Source organism: Rosa rugosa, chromosome 3 (genome assembly GCF_958449725.1).
Source record: "Rosa rugosa chromosome 3, drRosRugo1.1, whole genome shotgun sequence".
NCBI lineage: Eukaryota > Viridiplantae > Streptophyta > Magnoliopsida > Rosales > Rosaceae > Rosa > Rosa rugosa.
The window spans coordinates 13,293,917-13,315,888 of NC_084822.1; the positions used below are offsets into that span (position 1 = coordinate 13,293,917).

At 41.0% G+C, this 21,972-nt stretch overlaps 1 protein-coding gene across 1 annotated transcript; it reads right to left on the reverse strand.

The window, feature by feature from the left end:
• Positions 1–5,443: 5,443 nt before the first annotated feature.
• LOC133737265 (TMV resistance protein N-like) lies at positions 5,444–21,735 on the reverse strand. Its single transcript, XM_062164863.1, has 12 exons — positions 20,782–21,735; positions 19,531–20,635; positions 19,050–19,313; positions 17,395–18,954; positions 16,526–16,557; positions 16,178–16,288; positions 15,556–15,616; positions 6,698–6,789; positions 6,304–6,428; positions 5,935–6,074; positions 5,590–5,826; positions 5,444–5,509 (listed from the first exon to the last, which is right to left on the reverse strand). Exons 1-12 carry the CDS (start codon positions 21,291–21,293, stop codon positions 5,444–5,446), a joined length of 4,305 nt encoding a protein of 1,434 aa, XP_062020847.1. The 5' UTR covers positions 21,294–21,735.
• Between the last annotated feature and the right edge of the window lie 237 nt (positions 21,736–21,972).

Consider the following 21,972-nt stretch of genomic DNA (forward strand, 5'->3'; position numbering starts at 1 on the left):
ATGTCTAGCATCTAATCCACTGAGAAACTGGTGCACACGCTCCAACTCCTTCTCCTTGAAATACCAGGCTATATCCTCAGCATCCTTCAATTTGTTTGGTCGTCGCTGATCAATCTCAGCCCAAACGTTCTTAAGCTGAGTGTAGAACACTGAAACCGCTTGTCCATCCTGCTTCATCCTCGTTGCCTTTCACAACAACTCATAGATCTGAGAGAAGTCAGATTCATTTAGATAGAGATCATTGAGCGTCTTCCAAACTTCTGCAGCCGTATCACACCCAATGATCAATTGGACCACCTCATCAGTCATGGCCTTGTACAGAATTGACAGTACAAGTCCATCAGCATCTTCCCACTTGACATATTCTTCACTCTGATCATTCGTCGGCGCCTTAATGGTACCGGTGACATGACCCATCTTGTGGATTCCACGAAGGTGGGCTGAAATCATCTTCTTCCATGTTCTGTAATTCCCAGGTCCATTCAATTTTGCTCCTCCGAATGAACTTGAGGAAGAATCCGGATTTTGAACAGAAACTTCAACTTTCTGAATACTGGAATTGTTGGTATTCCCTCCTTATTCTAGAAGTGGAGTATCAGGGCCAGCCATTGGAATACCAACAGAAACAATCGTGCAGCGGAATTGAGATAGAAGGTAAGTTGACTAGTCGAGAGGGATTAATCGACTAGTCAAGAAACAACAGTAAACCTTCTAAAAACCAGAAAACAATCCTAACCCTCGAATTCGAGGAAGGAACAATCTTACCCTAGAGTGTGAGGAAAGAAGAATGAAGGGAAAAACAAAGAGACAAAGTCCTCTCGGATCTTTGCTCTGATACCAAGTCAAATATTGAGATGGAAAAAGAGAAAATATTTGTGAGTGAGAATTCTTCTATATTATTCACAATTGTGTAAGGGATATATATACAAAACCCTATTGTACTATACTTGTACTACACATTAGTACAATCTAGTATAGGAAACTAATTCCTATAAGGAAACTACTGAATACACATATTCTCTAAATGACTCACGTGTCAACTAATAATGACTGACATGTCAACATAATGACTCACACGTCAACAGTTCTTTCATAGAAATTGTTCTAGTTTGTGCCATAGGCACCTATAGTGAATGAATTATGGCCATTTTGTTAATGAAAAAAAAAAAAAAAAACTTGTTGCATAGGAAAAATGCGACGAGAAAACCATAATTTTTTTTTAGAGTTAACGGTAAATTAACTGGAGTTTAGACAAAAAAAAAAAAATAGTGGAAGAATGATGTGTCAATTGTCAGGACCCTTAGATTAGATAGAAAGTTCAGATTTTATGAAATTGAAGTAAATTTACACTCTCCTCACTTTAGAGGAGCCGGATCCTATTTCATTGTACAGATGTTAGAGACTGTGACAAACTTCCTCATGACGTGGCAGGCAATGAGGGTACACTCTTTGCTTTCTGATTCACTCTTCTCAGCAGCCTGAATTCCATTTGGTATTTCCCGCAGAGAAGTTCCAAGGTGGTTTAAATGTCGCAACAAATTAACGGAGCTTGTTGATAAATCTTGACTTTTCTTTTTAATGTTCCTCTAGATATCAGATCGGGGAACAAAGGATTGGCCATCTGTGCTGCTGCTACTGCTGTAGATGATTCTGGTGAGTGCTCAATTGCAGCCAATGTTTGTATCAGTGAACATATAATCCCTACAATCTCGTTCTGTTTTGAAGCAAAAGAGATGGAGCGCTCTGGTCATGGGCCGCCTTTAACCTGTCGGGTTAGTTTGGAACATACTGACCAAACTTCAGTACGATGTACAGGTCATGGGGTTCACTTGGTAATGAGGGTACAATCTGCTCTCTGATTCATCTTCTAAGCTTCGAAGACTGAATTCCACATTGTATTTCCAGGAAGTTAAGTTTCAAGTTCGTTCAGGCATGGAAAGTACTTAATGGAGCTTGTTGATAACGTGAATTTTGTTTTGAAATTCCTTTGAAATTCAGCAAATGTTTGGTTATTTGTGCTTCAGCTACTGCTGCAGGCAATTTTGGTTAGTGCTCTTTCACAGCTGAAATTCACATCAGTGCAGAAAGCAGCAGCGCACATTCGGTTCTGTTTCGAAGCAAGCTAGGTGCGGAGGTGGAGTACTCTGCTGATTTGTGACTTGGAAGATGAGCACTTCAGTTGTGTGTGCTGGAGCTCACTCGTCTTTCCGTTTTCCCTGTGTTGGGGGCATATTGTATTTTGACATTGTGCGTATTTCTAGATCAATAGCTTTGTTCTTTTTGGGTTAGGTCAGCAAGCCTTCCTACTCCAGAGCATATATTGTAACATATATTATTTGAAAGGAGCAAAAGTTGGGGTTATGCAAGTAGGGTTAATTGGTGAGAATAGATGATGCATCTTACAACTTATGAAGTTATGCCGGTGGAGATAATTTTCACTGGAAAATATGACAGGCTAATGGAGAGAATCGAGAGATGATAATCTGGTCTTTAGGGGTTTTGAATTCTATACTAGATTTTTCTCAGATTTTATTATGTCACGCATTCTTCAAAATTTTCAAAAATGGTCAGAAGTTATATTTCTTACAATCTGAATCTTCAGAAGTTAGAGTTCTTTCTACACATCAAAGAAAATGAAGTCTGTTCAAGTTTCTACACATATTTTGATGATTCAGATAGTAAGAAATATAACTTCTTACCATTCTTTCTACACATCAAAGAAAATGAAGTATGCTCAAGTTTCTACTCATATTTTGAGATTCAGTAGAAAGAACACAAAATTTTCTCACGCATTCTTCAAGGACCCTCTACGTGATTGTTTGGGAAATGGAGTATTGTAAAAAAGTGGATTAATGTATCTCTGTTGAAGAGAACTACAAACTTACATTTGCAAAGCAAAAATAAAAACAAAGATATAAACACATTTGAAAGAATATCCACACCTTATTGCAAATAAGTGCAGAGTGCGCTCTGACTTGAGTGAAAAGTCGATAGTTTGTCATTTTCTTCACCCCCAACATTAAAAGTAAATAAAATTACAGAGGCACACAGCAAACTAAATCGGATAGTTTGTTCTAGACCTGTAAATGGACCGGATTTTGATCCGGACCCGCTCCAGATCCGTAGCTATTAAACGGGTTTGGATCGAACATTTTGATCCGTTGATCCGTTAATGATCGATCCGAATCCGTTAACCCGTTTAATAAACGGATCGGATTTGGATGTAGGTCGATCCGATCCGTTAATGATCCGACCCGTTTTAGTAATAAATAAATATTATTTTTTATTAATATATTATTATTTTTTTAAAATATAAAATATTAAATATAAAATATTAAAGATTTCTAATATTACTTTTTTGCAGAAATCTAAGAGGCAGTCTTCGTAATTTTATTTTTGACAATGTAATTTTATTTTTGGTGATACTCTTCATGTAGCTCATGTTATTTTAATATTTTATTAATATCTTATGAGATATTATGATATAAATTTAATATTACTATTTAAAATTTAAAAATATTTGAAATTATAAACGGATCGGATTAGCGGATCGGGTATCCGTTAATCCGACGGGTACGGATTTGGATCGAGGTATCAATGATCCGCCGGGTTAACGGAGCGGGTTTGGATCGAATTTTTTTTTTAGTAAACGGATTTGGATTTAGGTCGATCCGATCCGAACCCGGTCCATTTACAGGTCTAGTTTGTTCTTTTCTCGACCCCCATTCCCCCAACATTAAAAGTAAATAAAATTACAGAGCCACGCCGCAAACTAAATCAGTTGGCAGAGGAAATCTCCCAACCTCGAAAACAGAAAAGAAACAAAAATGCAGCTGAATTAGAGAAACAAAATCTACAATCAGCAAGCATAGCAAGAAACAAAGCAGCAAGGCAGCACGAATCAGTAAAGCAAGTAACAATTCATGCATCAAAACAAGCCCCAAGAAGCCTTAGTCAGGAATGCCATGCGAGTCGCCAAAAATAGCAGGCACCAAAAAAACATTAATGATCACAAACACTGGAACTAGGAAATAACTTGGAGATTATTCTCTGAAGTAAATGCAATTGGTTTTCCACTTTCAAGGTCATCATCATCATCATCTTTCATAATCATGACTGCCTATTGACCAATATATTCACCAAACCTTTATGATCGAGAAGTCCCTATCTTCATGGATCGTGATCTCCATATATAGAGGGTTTACATCCTATCGTCGTGGCATCACTAGAAGCACCATGCAGCATCTGAGGAACACCACTACACTGCTATAAAGACTCGAAAATAACTCATCTACTAAGAAGGCAGCAGTAGACGGGATGCATAAACGAGATTTTAACAAATGGAGTTACTGCAGCCACACACGACATTTGGTAATAGCTGATGACTCAATAATTTCAGCAGCCGCACAGACAGTGGGACAGGTGGACAGCGAATGTTGCATGTACTCTCTCATTTGAAAGTTCTGAGAGATCGCTCTCCGTGTCAAAGTGATTTTCCCTAGAATCTGGAAACTGTAGGAATGCATTCCATGTCAGATGACTAGATGAGTACGATAGTACATACATGCATGCATGAAATTAGCAACAGGGAATTCATCCTTCAGACAATTGTCGACATACTAGCTGTTTCTTACGATTTACCTCATCCAAAATTCATATCTTGCCCTCTGGTTTTGACACAATGATCTAAAGTCATCGGTCAAATGATGTTAAGCTACCTGTCCTGTCCACCAAAGTCACCACAGCAGCAAGAAACAACTCAAAGTTGTTCCCGGAAACCTAAATCTGCCAACCAGAGAAAGTTAAGATATGAACAGGCTGCAAAACACAAAACAGGAACTAATTTGTACAAATCAAATGTTTGTGCAAAGATCAACTATACAAACTCATCCACTAAGGAATGTAGACCTAATGTGGGGTTATCCTACTTCTATAGAAACTTACCAACATAACTGCATATCCTTTTCAAACCAGATACTGTATTGGATTTCATTTTATGCATTTTGCGTTTCACTTGCTCAGTGATTAATATGAGTACATGCAGTGGTGGTGAAAGCTTACCTTTATATCCTCTGTTAATGCTATAGATCAGTGATGTTGCCACTTGACTGAGGTTTGTAAAATAATTATTCTAGATGTGTATATTCGCGTAATTTTTTTTTTTTTTTTTAAGCCTTAGCTTTTGACTATTTAATGAGGGATAACAGGTTGTGAAGAACGGATAGAGACATCCCCAATACAAAAAGGAAAGTTTGATTGATTTTTAATATTTAATAAAACACCTAATTGTAATACATAGGTATTATGTCATTACAAATTAATGACCAGTTTGCCAACAAAAATGAGTTCTTGGAGAGAAAAGTATAAAGAAATTACCAACTAAGAAAATTCCTCCCAAGAAAAGCAAGATTGGAGTCGAGAGAAGAGATTAGAGTCCACCTCATCATCTTCCTTCTTTGCCATCTGAACCAAATTTTGAAGCTGCTTTTAACAACTCAAACCCTCGAAGCTGCAATTTAAATGTCTTTTAAGTCAGATGACTAATTAATCAACATAGCATGAATTTAGGAACAGCGATGGAGCACATACTGGCTGTTTCTGACCCGTAATAATAAGCTCATCCAAAATGTAATTTCTTGCTTTAAGGTTTTGACACAATGATTTGTAATCATCAGTCAAATGATGCTCTGCTGCCCAGTCCTCCAAGGCAGAAACCTTTCTGCCAGGAACAACCACATGCAGCAACAAGAAATGACTCAAAGCGGTTCCCATAAACCCATATCTGCCGACCAGATGAAAGTTAAGATGTAAAGATATCATCTGTAACTTCAGATAACATGAAAGAAGGGTAGAGGACACTACCACAAAATTCAAATGTAGCACAAAGACGAACACAAACTAATTTATTGTAGAATACAGAAGTTAGTGACATACCGATGTGACAAGGGGGCATTGCAAGTATTTGCTTTCAATGCTTTCCACAGCAACATATTCACCTTGAGACAGTTTAAGTACTTCCTTTTTCCTGTCTATAACTTTCATTGCTCCATTAGGCTGCCATTCTCCTATATCACCTGTGATCCATCCACTCAAAATGAATCATCAACAAAATTTTTGAAGGCACCCTCTTGAAAAGAAACCGAAAGATTGAGCATCAACCAAGAAAGTACCTCATTTCTAGTATTGTAGACATTTACCTGTACGGAACCACCCATCAATAAGGACTTCTTCAGTTATATCTTGTCACTTATGGTAACCAAAAAACAAGGTTTTTCCTTAGGAAAATCTCTACACATGGCACACTAGAAAGTGCATCATATCCCAGTTCTGGGACCGACTCAAGCTGCGCTTCAATAGTAGTCATGGGGGCACCAACAGTTCCAATCATAGGATAAGCATTGCCAAGGGACGTAAAACACCCACCACAGCTTTCAGTAAGGCCCACAGAATTTAACAAACTGATGAAGTGTAGTTCTCTCCGTTTTTTATATATCTGCTTCTGATGTGTTGTGGTAGCTGATTTAGAAATTTGAGGTCATTTGAATGAGTACCAAAAAAGCATTCATACTGACATCTCATAGGTCAAACACATATACCATGAATACTTAACCTTGTACAATTTTCTTGATCTTCACCATGATTTAACTGATTCAAGTATAATATGTATCTATTCATTATGTTATGCAGTCAACCATACCATATCCTTCTGATAAATTCCTCCACATGCCTGGGCAAAGATGCAGCACCAGACAACATTATACGAACTTGTCCTCCTAGCTCTTGTTTTATCTACCGCAAATAACATAGTTTGTTAGAATGTAACGCATAAGATAGAAGTAATGCATTGTTAGAATGTAAAACCAGATATTTCAAGAATAGAAAGGTGAAGGAATAATAATTGACCTTGTCAAATACAAGCTTGTCCAAGAGAGGTGCCGCTTTTGCTTTTGTTATGCCCTTCTGCAGATTTGCCAACTTGCTGCCATATAAACGTTAGCCATGTATTGGTAATACTTCAACAAAGTTACTTTGATAAAAATATAAACTATAAAATAAATCTGCAAATAAGCACCTTCCGCAGGATGAATTTACTCAATTTTGTATTAGTACCCTTAGTTTAATTAGTTGGTAGAAAATCTGTAATTTGATGGCCAACCACAAAGATTTCAGCCTAATTTGATCTAATATGGGATCCAACTTCTGCCAACATGAAAATATAAATTTCCCCTAGTGGAGGGTTATGGTACAACCCCCAACTTTAATCAATCTGATAAAATTAAGATATGTGTGGAAGATGCAGTTTGAACCCCTTATCAGTTACCACTAACATCACCAAATAGAAAGCAACCAATTGGTCTAACAAGCTTCATGCAGAATGACGTCCTCACATGTTTTCTTGGCAAAAGCAAGAAATCCTGAAGAATAAACTATAAGTGCTTGCTAAATTGGATTGTATCCACATGATTTAAATTTTGTTCTTGGAAAACCTAGCATTTTAAACAGGCAGAGCATATATGTATGGAAACAGATTAAGGATGGCAAATTTCATTTGAGAATGAAAAAATAATTTCATATTGAGAATGCTACAAAATTCAAAACGAAAATAGTCTTGTATTGGCCTTTTTAGCAACAAAACTACTATGTCTGCATGACCAAAAATGTTCCTTGCAAGTTTATTTGCCTCTTAGACAAAAATGAGGTACATTTATGCTTTATGAGGTACATTTATGCTTTAAAACTGTGCAATAGACCAAACATGGGTACAGACCTGGTGAAAATCCATCTATTTGATTGCACCCCAAACAACTCATGCCAAGTTACAGGAGCTATTCTGCCTCTTGTTTCTTTTTTTTCTTTTTTTTCTTTTTTTTGAAAAGAAACAGCTTTTTATTGAATAAACAAAAAGCGAATTACAAGGAGTCCGCTTTAAAGATCTAAAGAGGGCAGCTAGGGCTATAGGCTTAGCATCTCGTCTATTAAAACTAAAAGAACGATTAGCGGCTTATACTACAGCTGCTGGCTATTTCAAATTAATAGTAATCCAAAAGGAATAGTAAATATGCAGCTATAGGCATTCTGAAGCAAATATGCAACTGCTGGAGATTGAGCAGAAATTATGTGCAAATGGAAGAAGAAGATCACGAAAAAGAATAATGAGAAGAGGTATTGGGGTGTCATTGTTTTACTGTTGATGTGTTTGTGGATTGATTTAGTAAGAGAGAGTAAGGTACTAAGGTGGAGAAGTTAAGCATAAGGCAAAGAAGGGGGAGGGTATATATTAGTGCATAGTTAGGTGAAAGGGAGTCATTTTAAGGTGGAAGACCATGTCATCGAGAACAGAATAGTGTAGCTCTTTCTTGGCAGGTAAGAGGAATAGAGAGGTAGGGAGTTTTGCTTGGCAGGCAGGAAAAATAGAAGGATAAGTGGATGAAGTCAGTGGGGTATGAGTGGGAGAATGATGGTTATGATTCCAAGTGTATTGCTCATTGTTTGGTGCAAACTCTACAGAACAAGGCTTGTATTTCATGTCCTCATAATATAGGCAGTTACAGTACGACCAATTTCTGCCATACTTTGATTTTTTGAGTCCCTCTGATATAACATCTCAACAGAAAAGAAATTGTTAACGTTTGTGACCGAAGGGTCTAATTAACGTAAGAGAGAGAGAGAAAGAGAGAGAGAGCGACACAAGCGAAGTATAGTGGTTCGTTTCCCGCCTTAGAGGGAAACTACGTCCACTTGAATGTTTAACTATGTGTGTTGAGCCTTGCGGCCCAAGAGGATTACATGAGATGTAATGGAGTGAGTGTTTAAGTGGGAGGAGGCATTCCTTTTATAGGTGAAGGAAGCCATCTCCTTTACATTTTCTTAGATGTGGGATGACTAAAATCACTATTCTAGTCTAGAAAGGCCTATTATGGAGGCAACTTTGCAAGGCCGGGAAGGTGGCTTCCCGGCGACGGATTTGCCACTTCCGGATACCGTAGCGTAGCTTGAACATAGGGCTACAAGATGCAAGTAGTGGTTGGGGCTCACCATGGCTTGTGGGTGTCCCAAAGAGGGTGTTACTTATGCTTGGTGAGATAGCAAACCAGCCTTGCTAGTAAAGGTATCTACAAGTCCCCGAAGTCCCCAAGTAAGAGGAGCTTCTTGGTTGGGGAGTTATAATCATGGAGTCATCAAGCATAAGTAACCGGGCGGTACGGAGCCCCCTACAAGTCCCCGAACTCCGTAAGCAAGAAGGGACTCGTTAACCTGCACAACAAAGACAAAAACACGCATATGTAGAATGCTCGTTGCATTGGGCAACAAATGTGAATTGCACTGATATGCGTTGGCATATACGAATGTATGAGGTGCATGATACATGTTGATGTATACATGTGAATGGCGCTGAGTATGATCGGTTATGACGTACAAATTCGGAAACGCTTATGGTTGTGTGAGCAAATGGATTTGCATTTGATAAATGCGTGACGCGCGCAAGAGAACGAACGAGGACGAGGTTGCGGTCGGTGTAATTTGCATGAGTGCCACAAAGGCAAGCGTTTGTAACTCATGAACGACGAATACGCGAACGCTTGAGTTTCTTTGGTTTTCGCTCGTATTAATGGAATGCGAAAAGAATTCAATTTGTAGCGAACAACAAATGGTAGAAGAATTCAATATTCCATTAATGTGTAGTGTGTCGAGGAGACATGTGTAAAGCTTGGGAATGCCGGAAGGCAAGAGCGTGAGAGCTCGGGGGTGCCGGGAAGGCATGAGCGGGAAGTTCAGGGGTTGCCGGGAAGGCGTGAGCGGGAAGCTCGGGGGTGAGCGGGAAGCTCAAGGGTTGCCGGGAAGGCGTGAGCGGGAAGCTCGTGGGTTGCCGGGAAGGCATGAGCGGAAGCTCGTGAGCGGGAAGCTCAAGGGTTGCCGGGAAGGCGTGAGCGGAAGCTCGTGGGTTGCCGGGAAGGCATGAGCGGGAAGCTCAAGGGTTGCCGGGAAGGCGTGAGCGGAAGATCGTGAGCGGGAAGCTCAAGGGTTGCCGGGAAGGCGTGAGCGGGAAGCTCAAGGGTTGCCGGGAAGGCGTGAGCGGGAAGCTCGTGGGTTGCCGGGAAGGCATGAGCGGAAGCTCGTGAGCGGGAAGCTCAAGGGTTGCCGGGAAGGCGTGAGCGGAAGCTCGTGGGTTGCCGGGAAGGCATGAGCGGAAGCTCGTGAGCGGGAAGCTCAAGGGTTGCCGGGAAGGCGTGAGCGGAAGATCGTGAGCGGGAAGCTCAAGGGTTGCCGGGAAGGCGTGAGCGGGAAGCTCGTGGGTTGCTGGGAAGGCATGAGCTGAAGCTCGGGGGTGAGCGGAAGCTCGTGAGCGGGAAGCTCAAGGGTGTGCCGCGAAGGCGAAGAGCGTGAAAGCTCGGCGGTGCCGCTGGGGCGAAGAGCGTGAAAGCTCGGGGTTGCCGCTGGGGCAAAGAGCGTGAAAGCTCGGCGGTGCCGCTGGGGCAAAGAGCGTGAAAGCTCGGCGGTGCCGCTGGGGCAAAGAGCGTGAAAGCTCGGGGTTGCCGCTGGGGCAAAGAGCGTGAAAGCTCGGCGGTGCCGCTGAGGCAAAGAGCGTGAAAGCTCGGGGTTGCCACTGGGGCAAAGAGCGTGAAAGCTCGGGGTTGCCGCTGGGGCAAAGAGCGTGAAAGCTCGGGGTTGCCGCTGGGGCAAAGAGCGTGAAAGCTCGGCGGTGCCGCTGGGGCAAAGAGCGTGAAAGCTCGGGGTTGCCGCTGAGGCGCGTAACTGTCGCTAATTATGCTGGGCTGTATGTACAAGTCCCCGAAGTCCCTAGACCAGGCGGGTTTTCAGCGCGGTTGATACCAAAGCGTGGCTTTGTGCCGTTTTACGAGCATAATTAGTGCAAGTGCGTCGTCCATCTAAAATGTCGGAGCGAACACTTATGCCCTTTCGGGTGGGCCTCCTGCTAGGCCCTCTGAGGAGTCCCCAACTCCTGGCTATAGACCTCCGTATGGTCGGAAAATTGTTTGATGAGGGGAGCTGCGCATGAGCAATGGGTGTTAGGTAGCGAACCTAATCTTTGATACCCAAGTGTAGGGGGTTAACTGCCGGATCCATGGCTGCAGTGGGCTACGTTAACCGGTCCCCTTACTCTTTCCCGGAGGAGAAAAGCTTGACTGTAATGCCGCGTAGCGGTCATCGTCATTATGAGGCGTTGCCTTACCACATGGCGGTTGGTCGTAGACCATAGACTCGTGGAGTCTAGACCCATTTAGGTCTTCTTCCCATGGGGGGATTGACAAAATATGGTGGCCAAGAGGCTAGACAAAATATTTACATATGGACTATATGTAAAGTTTGCTAATTGTATGAACAACAAATAAGCATGATATAGTTTGTCAAAGTAAGCATCTCATGTTTATTTAATTGGGTTGCAATTAAATAGAATCATGGCATGTATAGCAAAGACTTGTAGTGAAGTTGCTAATAACATTTTGTAGGCATGCTTTAGGGTCATGGAGACATGTATAGTCATGGCAAAGGCTCTAATTGCAAGAGCGTAAGAGATAAGATAGTGACTTATCTTATGCCGATTTGAAGGCTAGCGGAGTTGGCCGAGCATGATGGTCCATTGCTTGTGGCGGATAAAGTATTCCGATAATGTCCGTCAACTCGTAGTTGAGGTTGAATGCTTGGTAGAAATAGTTGAATTTCCTTGAAACAAAATAGATGATTAATATGTGCATTTGTAAAATCAACATCAATAATTTGCATACGTACTTTGATAAAATTGTAAGTAAAGTGTATAAGCAAAATAGTAGTTGATGACAAATAACTTGCATATATATCCACTTTGAGTGTCAAAATTGTGGGGAACGAAATTCCTATTATGTGCCATGATGGAACATAGCCGTGACTGCATCACTTATATGTAAATGCACTAGTTATGTGGCACAAGTGAGATAATCACTTTGATATACACATGCAACAGCCTACATATACGTGTATAAGTTCCTGCCTATAAAATATGTGGTTAGAAGCATGAGATTTGATGGCTTTTTATGCACTAAAGAAGCCAAATGTTCATGTGGCACAAGGTCAATCATTTGTATGCTTCTGACATGAATTTCAAGTTGGTGATGATATTTTTAGAGACACAATTTGAGTGAGATGGCACGTTGCAAGTGACGAGCTAGCTTTGTTTAATGGTCATGTGGTTTGTCTGCGTAGCACATGTATGACATAGTGGCTATGTTTAGACATCCATTCTCTAATAATTAGTGTTGTGTGCATGCTTCTAGACTTTAGCATGTCTATGCATGTGACATGATAATCACGTTTCAATTGAGCAAATTATGTAAGCGATACACATGTTGATGATGTATATATATATATATCCAGCTTGAATATAATTGAATGCAAATTTGTCACAGAAACATGGTTTTCACTTTTCAGTGAGCTAGCTAGCATGCCTGACAAAATGAAAAGCGTGTACATGTGTTGACTTGTATGGCATGCAGTATATGCATGGACAATATATGAGTGCAGCTAGCAGATTGTGCATGAAGAGCATATGTATAAAGCATAGTTATATGTGGCGCTTGCATAGGTGGACCAAGCGTCAAACGGTATTACGCTATTGACAAGTGGCATTAGAGCTATGTATTATACTCACAAATAATAGCTTGGCTGTGTAGAATGGAAGCATGTGTTATTCACAGTTCTACGTGTGTATATATATATAGCAGATCGATTAAGAGCGGAAGTATGCGGTGCTCGCGTCAGTATGAGATATCAGTAAATGGGGAAGTAGAGATGGAGGGGAACTTAGCTTAAAGTTGATACTCGAATCAAGTGAAATTTGTTGATGAAATCCCTGTTCTTGGTGAAGAACACAAGCCTGGGTTTCTCTGAGAAAAGCTAGTTCTGCGGGGTTGGCGTTGGCGGTTGCTAACCGCTAGCCTCGTTAGCCGGTAGTGCTGCGGGGTTGGCATGCCGCTGACAAGAGATGATTGAGCGCTGGGTGGTGACCGGGTGCTAACGTTTCGTTGCTGCTCGAAGAATACGGGTTCTTTGGCGGTGCCTTGCTTGATTGATTGACGTGGTGATGATCAAGCATGACCGGTTGCAAGGAATGAAAACATGGCGGAGGCTCTTGGCGGTGCAATGAGCAAAGGAGGAAGCTGGGTGCCCAAACCACACCTCCGGGTGTCCAGCGTAAATTGACATCCTCCTCTTTTTTTTTTTTTTTTTTTTTTAACTGTGAATATCACCGAGACATGGCCTTTAACTGTGAATATCACCGAGACATGGCCTGACAGCTTACGAAGCGAAGTCACCGCTGGTTGTTGCTGCTGGAGGTTGGCGGAGCTTGTGCTGGCGGTTGATGCTAGCTGCTGCGTTTTGCAGGTCTGTTGGTGATTGGCACTTTGGCGGATGGCTCGCTGGAGGTAGGCTCGCTAGCGGATGGCGCGCTGGCGGTAGAGGAGCTTTGGTCAGCGGTACCCTGGCCAGCGGTGATGCCTAGCGGTGAACCTCAGTGGTGATGAACACAAGCCTGGCGGAGGAGCTCAGCGGCGATGTGGCTAGCGGACCTTTGGGCTGGGGACTTGCACGGATAGCTGGGGGCTGGTCGATCAACTGAGATGACCTCAAGTTTAATTTGATCAAATGGAAGTGCAGCGGCCGCCGAAGTGCGGGCAGTGAGGGAGGTGAACACCAAAGAGTGGTGATCAACGTTGAAGCACGGTGAGATGAACACCGATTCTTGCCGCTTAGCGGCGAAAGTTTGCCGGTGTCGCTGATGAAGCTTAGCGGAGGAATTTTACCGCTGATGAATCTTAGCGGAAGATGCTTCTGGCTAGCGATTGGTTGCTAGCGGTGTTGTGGGTGGCAGCGAGCTGGTTGAAAGCTGCAGTCGGAGGAATGCAGCGGTGCAGCAAATTGCAGCGGAGGCGTTGAGTCCGGAGCGCTGGGCGGAGCAGTTGGGGGGCCTGGCGGTGCAGCACTGGGGGAGGGATGTGCAGCGGAGTTGACCGGAGAAGTTGAAGCGGAGGCCGGAGAAAAGGCAGCGAAGAAGAAGAAGGGTGTCCAGAAAAGATGTCTGGGTGCCCAGAGAAATTTGGCGCCCAGATTTTTTTTTTTTTGGGTAGTGCCAGCGTTGACTTTCTTCTTCCCAGCGTTGACCACGTGCTGCCAAATTTTGCCAGCGTTGACCAAGCTTGACCGTTGTTGACCAAGCATTGACCATCAGTTTCTGCAAGTTTTGACCACTCCTTGGGCGTTGACCACGTGCTGATCAGCGTTGACAGGTGTTGACCAGCCCTCAAGGTGCAAATTTCTGCACATTTCTGCTCTAGTTGTACCGCTGGAGTGATGTTTGATCATGCTTTGGCAAAAGTTGCCGCCAAGAAACACAAATTCAAACATGAACTCACTGGGAACCAATGAGTTTGAACTTGCTCAAAGAAGGAGGGAAGAATTTCTTTGAGTTCTGCTAAGCCGACTTAGCTCACGGTAGGTGACGAAGCCAATTGTTGGCTTCCCACAGACGGCGCCAATGTTAACGTTTGTGACCGAAGGGTCTAATTAACGTAAGAGAGAGAGAGAGAGAGAGCGACACAAGCGAAGTATAGTGGTTCGTTTCCCGCCTTAGCGGGAAACTACGTCCACTTGAATGTTTAACTATGTGTGTTGAGCCTTGCGACCCAAGAGGATTACATGAGATGTAATGGAGTGAGTGTTTAAGTGGGAGGAGGCATTCCTTTTATAGGTGAAGGAAGCCATCTCCTTTACATTTTCTTAGATGTGGGATGACTAAAATCACTATTCTAGTCTAGAAAGGCCTATTATGGAGGCAACTTTGCAAGGCCGGGAAGGTGGCTTCCCGGCGACGGATTTGCCACTTCCGGATACCGTAGCGTAGCTTGAACATAGGGCTACAAGATGCAAGTAGTGGTTGGGGCTCACCATGGCTTGTGGGTGTCCCGAAGAGGGTGTTACTTATGCTTGGTGAGATAGCAAACTAGCCTTGCTAGTAGAGGTATCTACAGAAATTATGCCTAACTACCATAAGAATTCAAAGTTAACTGTAAATTTCAGATAATCTCCATGCAAAATCAATCAAAATCATATGGATGTGCTTAATATCGTATTTAGAAGTTCTTCCATATCAAAATGAAATGGGGCTGTGATCATTGACTCTACAATTAACCAATTACACATGACAACATACAACAAAACACAACAAAAATTATGAAATAGAATTGGAAAACAAAAATTGGAAATCAAATAATCACGTCATGGAGAATGTATGCTTATCGGGTTGAGCATGACTATGATTTGAAGCTAATTGTGGCTGCGGCGGCAGAGGTTGCAAATCCCTAGGTGGGTTTTTCTGCTGAGATAGCATAGTAGGAAGATTGTAATGGAAGATTGTAAAACGAAAATGGGGAAAAAAAAACCCAGTAGAAGGAAAGCTCGTATTCTAAGCTGTTTAGAGACAAAATTACTCTGATTATGAGTATGCAAACAGAACAGCAATGAAATATGACTCGATACCCAAATATGAAATATGAAATATACCTTGGGATGGAGAGCTCTACAATCTCCACAACCAGGTGAGTAAAAATCCACTACAACCAATCTATCACCAGCATTATGCAAAGAATCAATGAGTTCTTAGCAGAATGGATCTCCACGTTCAGTTTTAGGGTTTTCTCCCACCATTTCACAGCTTTGCTTACACAGATTGATGCTTGTGCCTGAAACCCTATACATATCCAAAATTTCATGGCTTGCACTGCGAAATTGCAAATGCCTTAGAATTCCGAAGAGCAATACTTTTTTTTCCCAAATAAGAAATTCACCAAACTTTGACATCCCAGGATTTTGTATTTTATGTGAATATTTGATACAGGTGTTATTACAGCAACACAGTAGGCTAGACCTGTATAAATGCAGGAGGTTTAGACATCCTTTGTTCAAAGGCCTTGGATTCCCACTTTATTGAAAATTCTAATGCTATGTCAACTGAACCTTCTTCTCCAATGTGGGAGGCTTTGAAGCTATGTTCTCAACAAACTATCATTCAGGAATTCATTAGTCAGTTTCAAAACAGTTAGGGATTCATAAAATTCCATCAAGTGCAGGTCAATAAATAATTAACTTTTGATCCACATAATAATGCAGATTTCAGTTATCTCACTTGAAAAGTTGAAATAGTGGCCTAATGTCACAAAACTCTGGTAAATCAGAAAATCTAGCTGCAGTAACCATTAATGATGCAACAGCTTCCTTAGATTCCTCAGGGCATTCCCTGCAATGACAATAAGGGAGCAAAGTAAACATTATGATGAGTTAACCTGTCCTTTTAACTCATTAATGAAAGAAAGGTTTCAAAAAAAAAAAAATTCATTTCCTTTAGCAGGAACTCAAACCACCTATCTGATGTACATTATTACATGATTCCGTCTGGTCAACAGAAAAACTGTAGTAATGACAGAATCATCTAAAGTTTCAAATACTCATGGCGTGAATATCTCTACACCAGAACCTAATCAAACTTCCTCCAATGAGTCTTTGCATCTAGTACAAATTTACATGGCATATACTAAAATCAATCAACCATGTGAAACCTGATATTTAGAGAATCTAGTAAACTGAAGTAATGCTATACTGCATCAGCAGCATAATCTGACACTAAGATTAGCAATCCAGGAAACCAAACTAATTAAGCGAAAGTAAGGGCTTTTATTCTTTCTCGCCAACATTTCTAAGGCCCATAAGCGAATGCATATATTAGCAGTTCAATCAGAAATCAAAAGAGCAGCTGCATATTAATAGAGTAGCAGCATACCTTTGGATGAGGAAATAACTTCAAAAAAAGATGCTATATAATGAGAAAATAGAAAGACCTTGAAAGTGGCTATCAGACGAGAAAACGTCTACAAGTTCATCGATGAGTTTAGCAGTAGATTTAGAGCACTAGATCAAGCTTCTAAATTACAAATTTAATAATCCTTTCACTGATGCAATTTTGCATTTATTAGTTACATGGAATTGGGCATGGTAAACTAGTTCAACTCTATCCACACATATGGAGAATGCCAACAAAGAGTTGATATTACAAACCAATTTTGAAACTCCAAAGATATCAAAGAAAGGGAGAATTTGAAAATGTAAACCTGTATTCGTCACACTGGTCCATAGACAATGCTATGCTGCATTACTAATAATTAAAGCTTTTCGTTCTCCAGTTGCGCATCAGTATATAATTCTTTGCAGTCAGTCCTCTGTTTGGGACGATAATTGTCCCAGAAATCCTGCAATAGCAATTTTTGTTCAGATGTCAGTCCTCCATTTTGCTTCAAATGTCAGTTATCATCTCTGAAATGAGGAAATTTTCACAAAAGGAAACGATACCTTTCCAAGTTCATCACCAGAAAGTTTACTGGTGAGGTTCTCTGCACGGATTAGCTTCATTGAAACGTCTTCATTGGGTGGCATTACAAGGTGGACCCCACAGCTTTTTAAGGAGGCATTAGTGTTCTTCCATTGGTCAATACTGACTCGACACTTAAAAGGGGGCAACGGACGCCCGGTTATAGGCAACGGACGCCCAAAACCAACTCGCACATCAAGGAAGGGAACATAGTGCAGCCACACATGATCTGACTCTCTTGAATCAACCTGTACATCGACGCAATTTGGTTCCCATAACCCTTCTTCATTGATGTAAATACGGACATCAAAACAGCAAACATTAGAAAACTCATGAACCTGCGGCTTTTGATCAACAGCAACACAGACAGCCAATCCTGTGTTGTCCCATTTGAAATTTGCAAGTGTTTCAATATAAAATTCAAACCGTCGATGCCCCTTGAAATCCATTTGACAGCTGAACCACTCTGGAACCTCGCTTCTTGGAACTGGAAATCTAATTGTGAATTTTGACAGGAGTCGAGAGAAGAGATCAGCGTCCACCTCATCATCATCATCCTTATTTGCCATCTCAACCAAATTTTGACAGAGTCTCCAGCAATTAGTCAAGTCCATCTCCTCAATCATTATTTGTGATTCTTTACGCTCCAAAATGTTTGACAACTTTGAAATTCTTTCCAATGATACGCAATCCCTCACATCCAACCGGCTAATACTTGGTGGAAGCTCTGGAACTGCTACGAGCCTCCTGCAGCCGCTCAAAAAGAGATGCCACAACTTGACAAACTTGTTGATGATGCATTCGGGAAGAATAACAATGGGGCTTCCTGTTAAATCAAGTATAACTAAACTGGATGCACAATCAAGGGACGCGAGGAAATCAATATTAGATAAATTGCATCTCGTAAAATAGAATTGAGCTAGCAAAGGACGAGCCAAATCGAATTCAGTGTCTGGCTCTAGCTCCAATGAATTCAGTATCTTTCTTTTCGATAAAGAGTCACGGTTGTCATGTGAAACCTTTGAGTAAGTTGGAAGCACTTCAGAGTCCACCTTATTTGGGAATCTTACGAGTTTTGGGCAATCGAAGAATAAAACCCACGTTAACTTCTGCAATTCATAAATGCTGCAAGGTAGATCTGTGAGGCTTCGACAACTAAGTAACCTCAACGATTGAAGGTTAATTAGATATCCAATGGAGGAAGGCAATGCTTTGATGCCAGTTTGGAGTAGACTCAAGGATGTCATGTATTTCATCTCTCCCACAATTTCAGGGAAACTCTCCAGCCTAAAGCATTGATCAAGAATAATGTCTTTCAGGGATCTCCAGTTGACTTTTTCAGGTAGCCTCTCAAGCTCAAAGCAACCCCCTAGATTCAGGTGAACAAGCTTTTCGAGGGATCCAACCGAAGAGTGAACCTCCTTTAACCTTTCACACCTACTTAGATCCAGGAACTCTAACTTTGGGCTTCCAGACAAGTCTGGGCTTTGTGCTACGAATTTACATTCACTCAAATTTAAGGATTTCAGATTTTGCATACCCTGTCATACCAAAGAAGAAGAAAAAAAAAATCAAATGGAAAATAAGTAAGGTGTAAAGATTTCAATAAATTAAAGTCTTGAAAATATATAAATACCTTGAAACATGAGATGCGGCTACGAGGCATATTAAGTTGAATTAGATTCTTCATATTAAAATCGAAGGGCAAAGATTCTAGCGGATAGTCACGCCATTCAAGTAACCGCAATTGATTCGGATAACAATCAACCTTTCCACAAAACCGTCCATTGATGTTTATGAAAATTTTAAGATTTCTCATCTTTTTGAAGCATTTAGGATTCAAGCGTATCTCATCTGCTGTAGTCATTTTTATCATTATACCTTCAGTTTTACTTGTTCCCTAGTATGAAAAAGGCAATCGTATTAGCAAAATGAGTACTTATATAATAAAATGCAATTGTTTTGATTTTTATTCTTTCTTTAACAATTCAAAAGAAAATCATAACACATATTATCCAGATAATGGTTGTCAAATTGGAATAAACAACAGACAAAGAGAATCACCCTAACTTGACTCCATGTATATATAAAAATCTGAGCATATCGGAACTACTTACCGTGTTTTCTATTAGAACCTCTTGCACATCCTCGTGACGCCACAATCTACTTCGCTCACCGGGCTCTGTAGACTCTTGCAAATCTTTATCTTTTCCCATCCCTTCTAGCAAATCATGCATGCAAATCTGACCATCTCCACCAACATATATGAGAGCCTTTTCTTCGAGAACTTTAATACTATACTCGGGGTTGATGCGGTCACAACCTTCAAGTATTTGCATCATTTCATTTCTCTTCCAACCTTTGAAAAAACATGCAATGTCAAGGAAAACTTTTTGCACTGTATCTTGCAGTCCATCATAACTGATTATGAAAATATCTTGAATGCGCCTAGGAGGATTTTTTTTAAAACCATCTAACATAGCTTGCCATTTATGTATAGAGGTATCACATAGATATGAACCTAAAACTTCCAGTGCAAGTGGAATGCCTTGAGCATATTTAACAACAGTAGTAACTAACAGTTTCTCATTATCATCCAAATTCTTATTATCCTTGAAGGCATTTGAATTGAAGAGCTCAAGAGCTTCATGATGACCTAGTTCATGAACCTTGTATATTGGTTTCACTTGATGAGCAATCAACAAATGCTTATCTCTTGTTGTTATGATAACTCCGCTGCCGTGACCAAACCAATCAGTTCTCCCAGCTAATTTCTCTAACTGGTCCAAATCATCCACATCGTCGACAACTAAGAGAACCCTTTTATGTCTCAACTTCTCACGCAACAAAGTGATTCCTTCATGAATGTTGTTTATTTTCAATTCTTTCTGCCCCACAATGCTAGAGAGAAGAATATTTTGTAGGTTGACTAAACCTCCATGTTGCTCTGAGCCTTCTCTAACATTTGCCAAAAAGCAGCTACCATCAAACTTATGGGCAATTGTATTGTAAACAGCTTTGGCAATTGTTGTTTTCCCTATTCCGCCAATTCCCCATATTCCTACCATGCGTACATCACTTCCGCCAACATCCAACATTTCAAGTATACGTTCTACCCGAGAGTCTAGCCCAACTCGGTACTTTGGCATATCCAAATAGGTAGGTTCTTTTACTTGTGCAGAAATCTCTTCAACAATTTTATCAATAAATTCGTATTCATATCTGCCGTGTTAAAATCAAATGAAACATTTAATAAAATAAACTTTGTTACTTCGAAAAAGAACAGTATTGTATAATAATCACACATCAATAGAAGAACATAAAACTTATGCTAGATTAAAATGAGTAAAATTAAGTGCATGATATACCCGGTGCCCGAGAAATGCCACCCGGATAAATTTGCTGCTTCTGAAAGAGCTTCTCTCCATCTTGACACCTCGTCCAAGTCCATGTCATCTTGGAACCTGCGTTCATGCTGTGCAAGTGCCTCACCAAATGTACCTCGTTGGTTTCTTACGTCCGAGGGATCCACTTTGTAAAAGATTGGCCGAACCATTTGGTTCTTTGATCTTCTACATCCAAGGATATGAACCAATTCATCCAAACACCACTTGGAGAATGCATAGTTTTCAGAGAAGATAATGAGAGAGAGCTTTGATTCTTCAATGGCTCGGAGAAGTGCTTGTGATATTTTCTCTCCTCTTGTAAGCTCATCATCTATGAAGGTGTTGATTCCCTTCTGAAGCAAATTCCAGTACAAATGACCTGTGAAAGCGGAGCGAGTATCCTCGCCTCTGAAACTCAGAAACACATCGTGTGTGTATGAACGGGTAGAAAAAGCAGAGGAGAAAGAAGAAGAAGCTCTCAATTGGATGGCCATCGAGCTCGCTGATGGAAAGAAGAACGAGCAGAAGAGGAAGAGGAAGAGACTCTCAAAAATAGGTACACTGATCACAGTTTCCTGCTAGCTTCGATCAACGTCAATGTGAAGTCAAGGGCGTGTAACATGAAACGAAACTACCAAGAAAAGGAGAAGAAGAAAAGGTGAAGTGGAAAAGCAGGAACATATTGTATGTGTATGAACGGGTGGAAAAAGCAGGAACGGTTGTTGTTTGACTGCTGGTGAAATGAAGAAGGGGCAGAAGAGGACGAGGCTCTCAGTAGGTGCACTGGTCAGGCTTTCGTGTAAGGTGAAGCGAAACTACGTACCAAGAAAAGAAGAAAAGGTAAAGGTGGAGGACCGATCAGTCCAGTCACCACCGAAAGAGCATCTGATAATGAGTGGAGATATTTTGCCAATGTAATTATTGGTTTGCTTTTTTATTTTTTCGAAGAATTTTATTGGTTTGGTTGATGGGTAGATGCAAATGCCAGTTTGTCACCGACTGGCTCTTGATTTTGTGGTAGAACTGTAAAAGAATAAAGAAAGAAGGTTGCTTAGAAGCACATTTTGTAATGAACACGAGCAGCATGACAACTAAGTGAGACTGGTTATTAAGAGTTTGGTAATCTGAGGGACGACACATTTGTATATCAACTGGTGGAAGCAACTACAATTG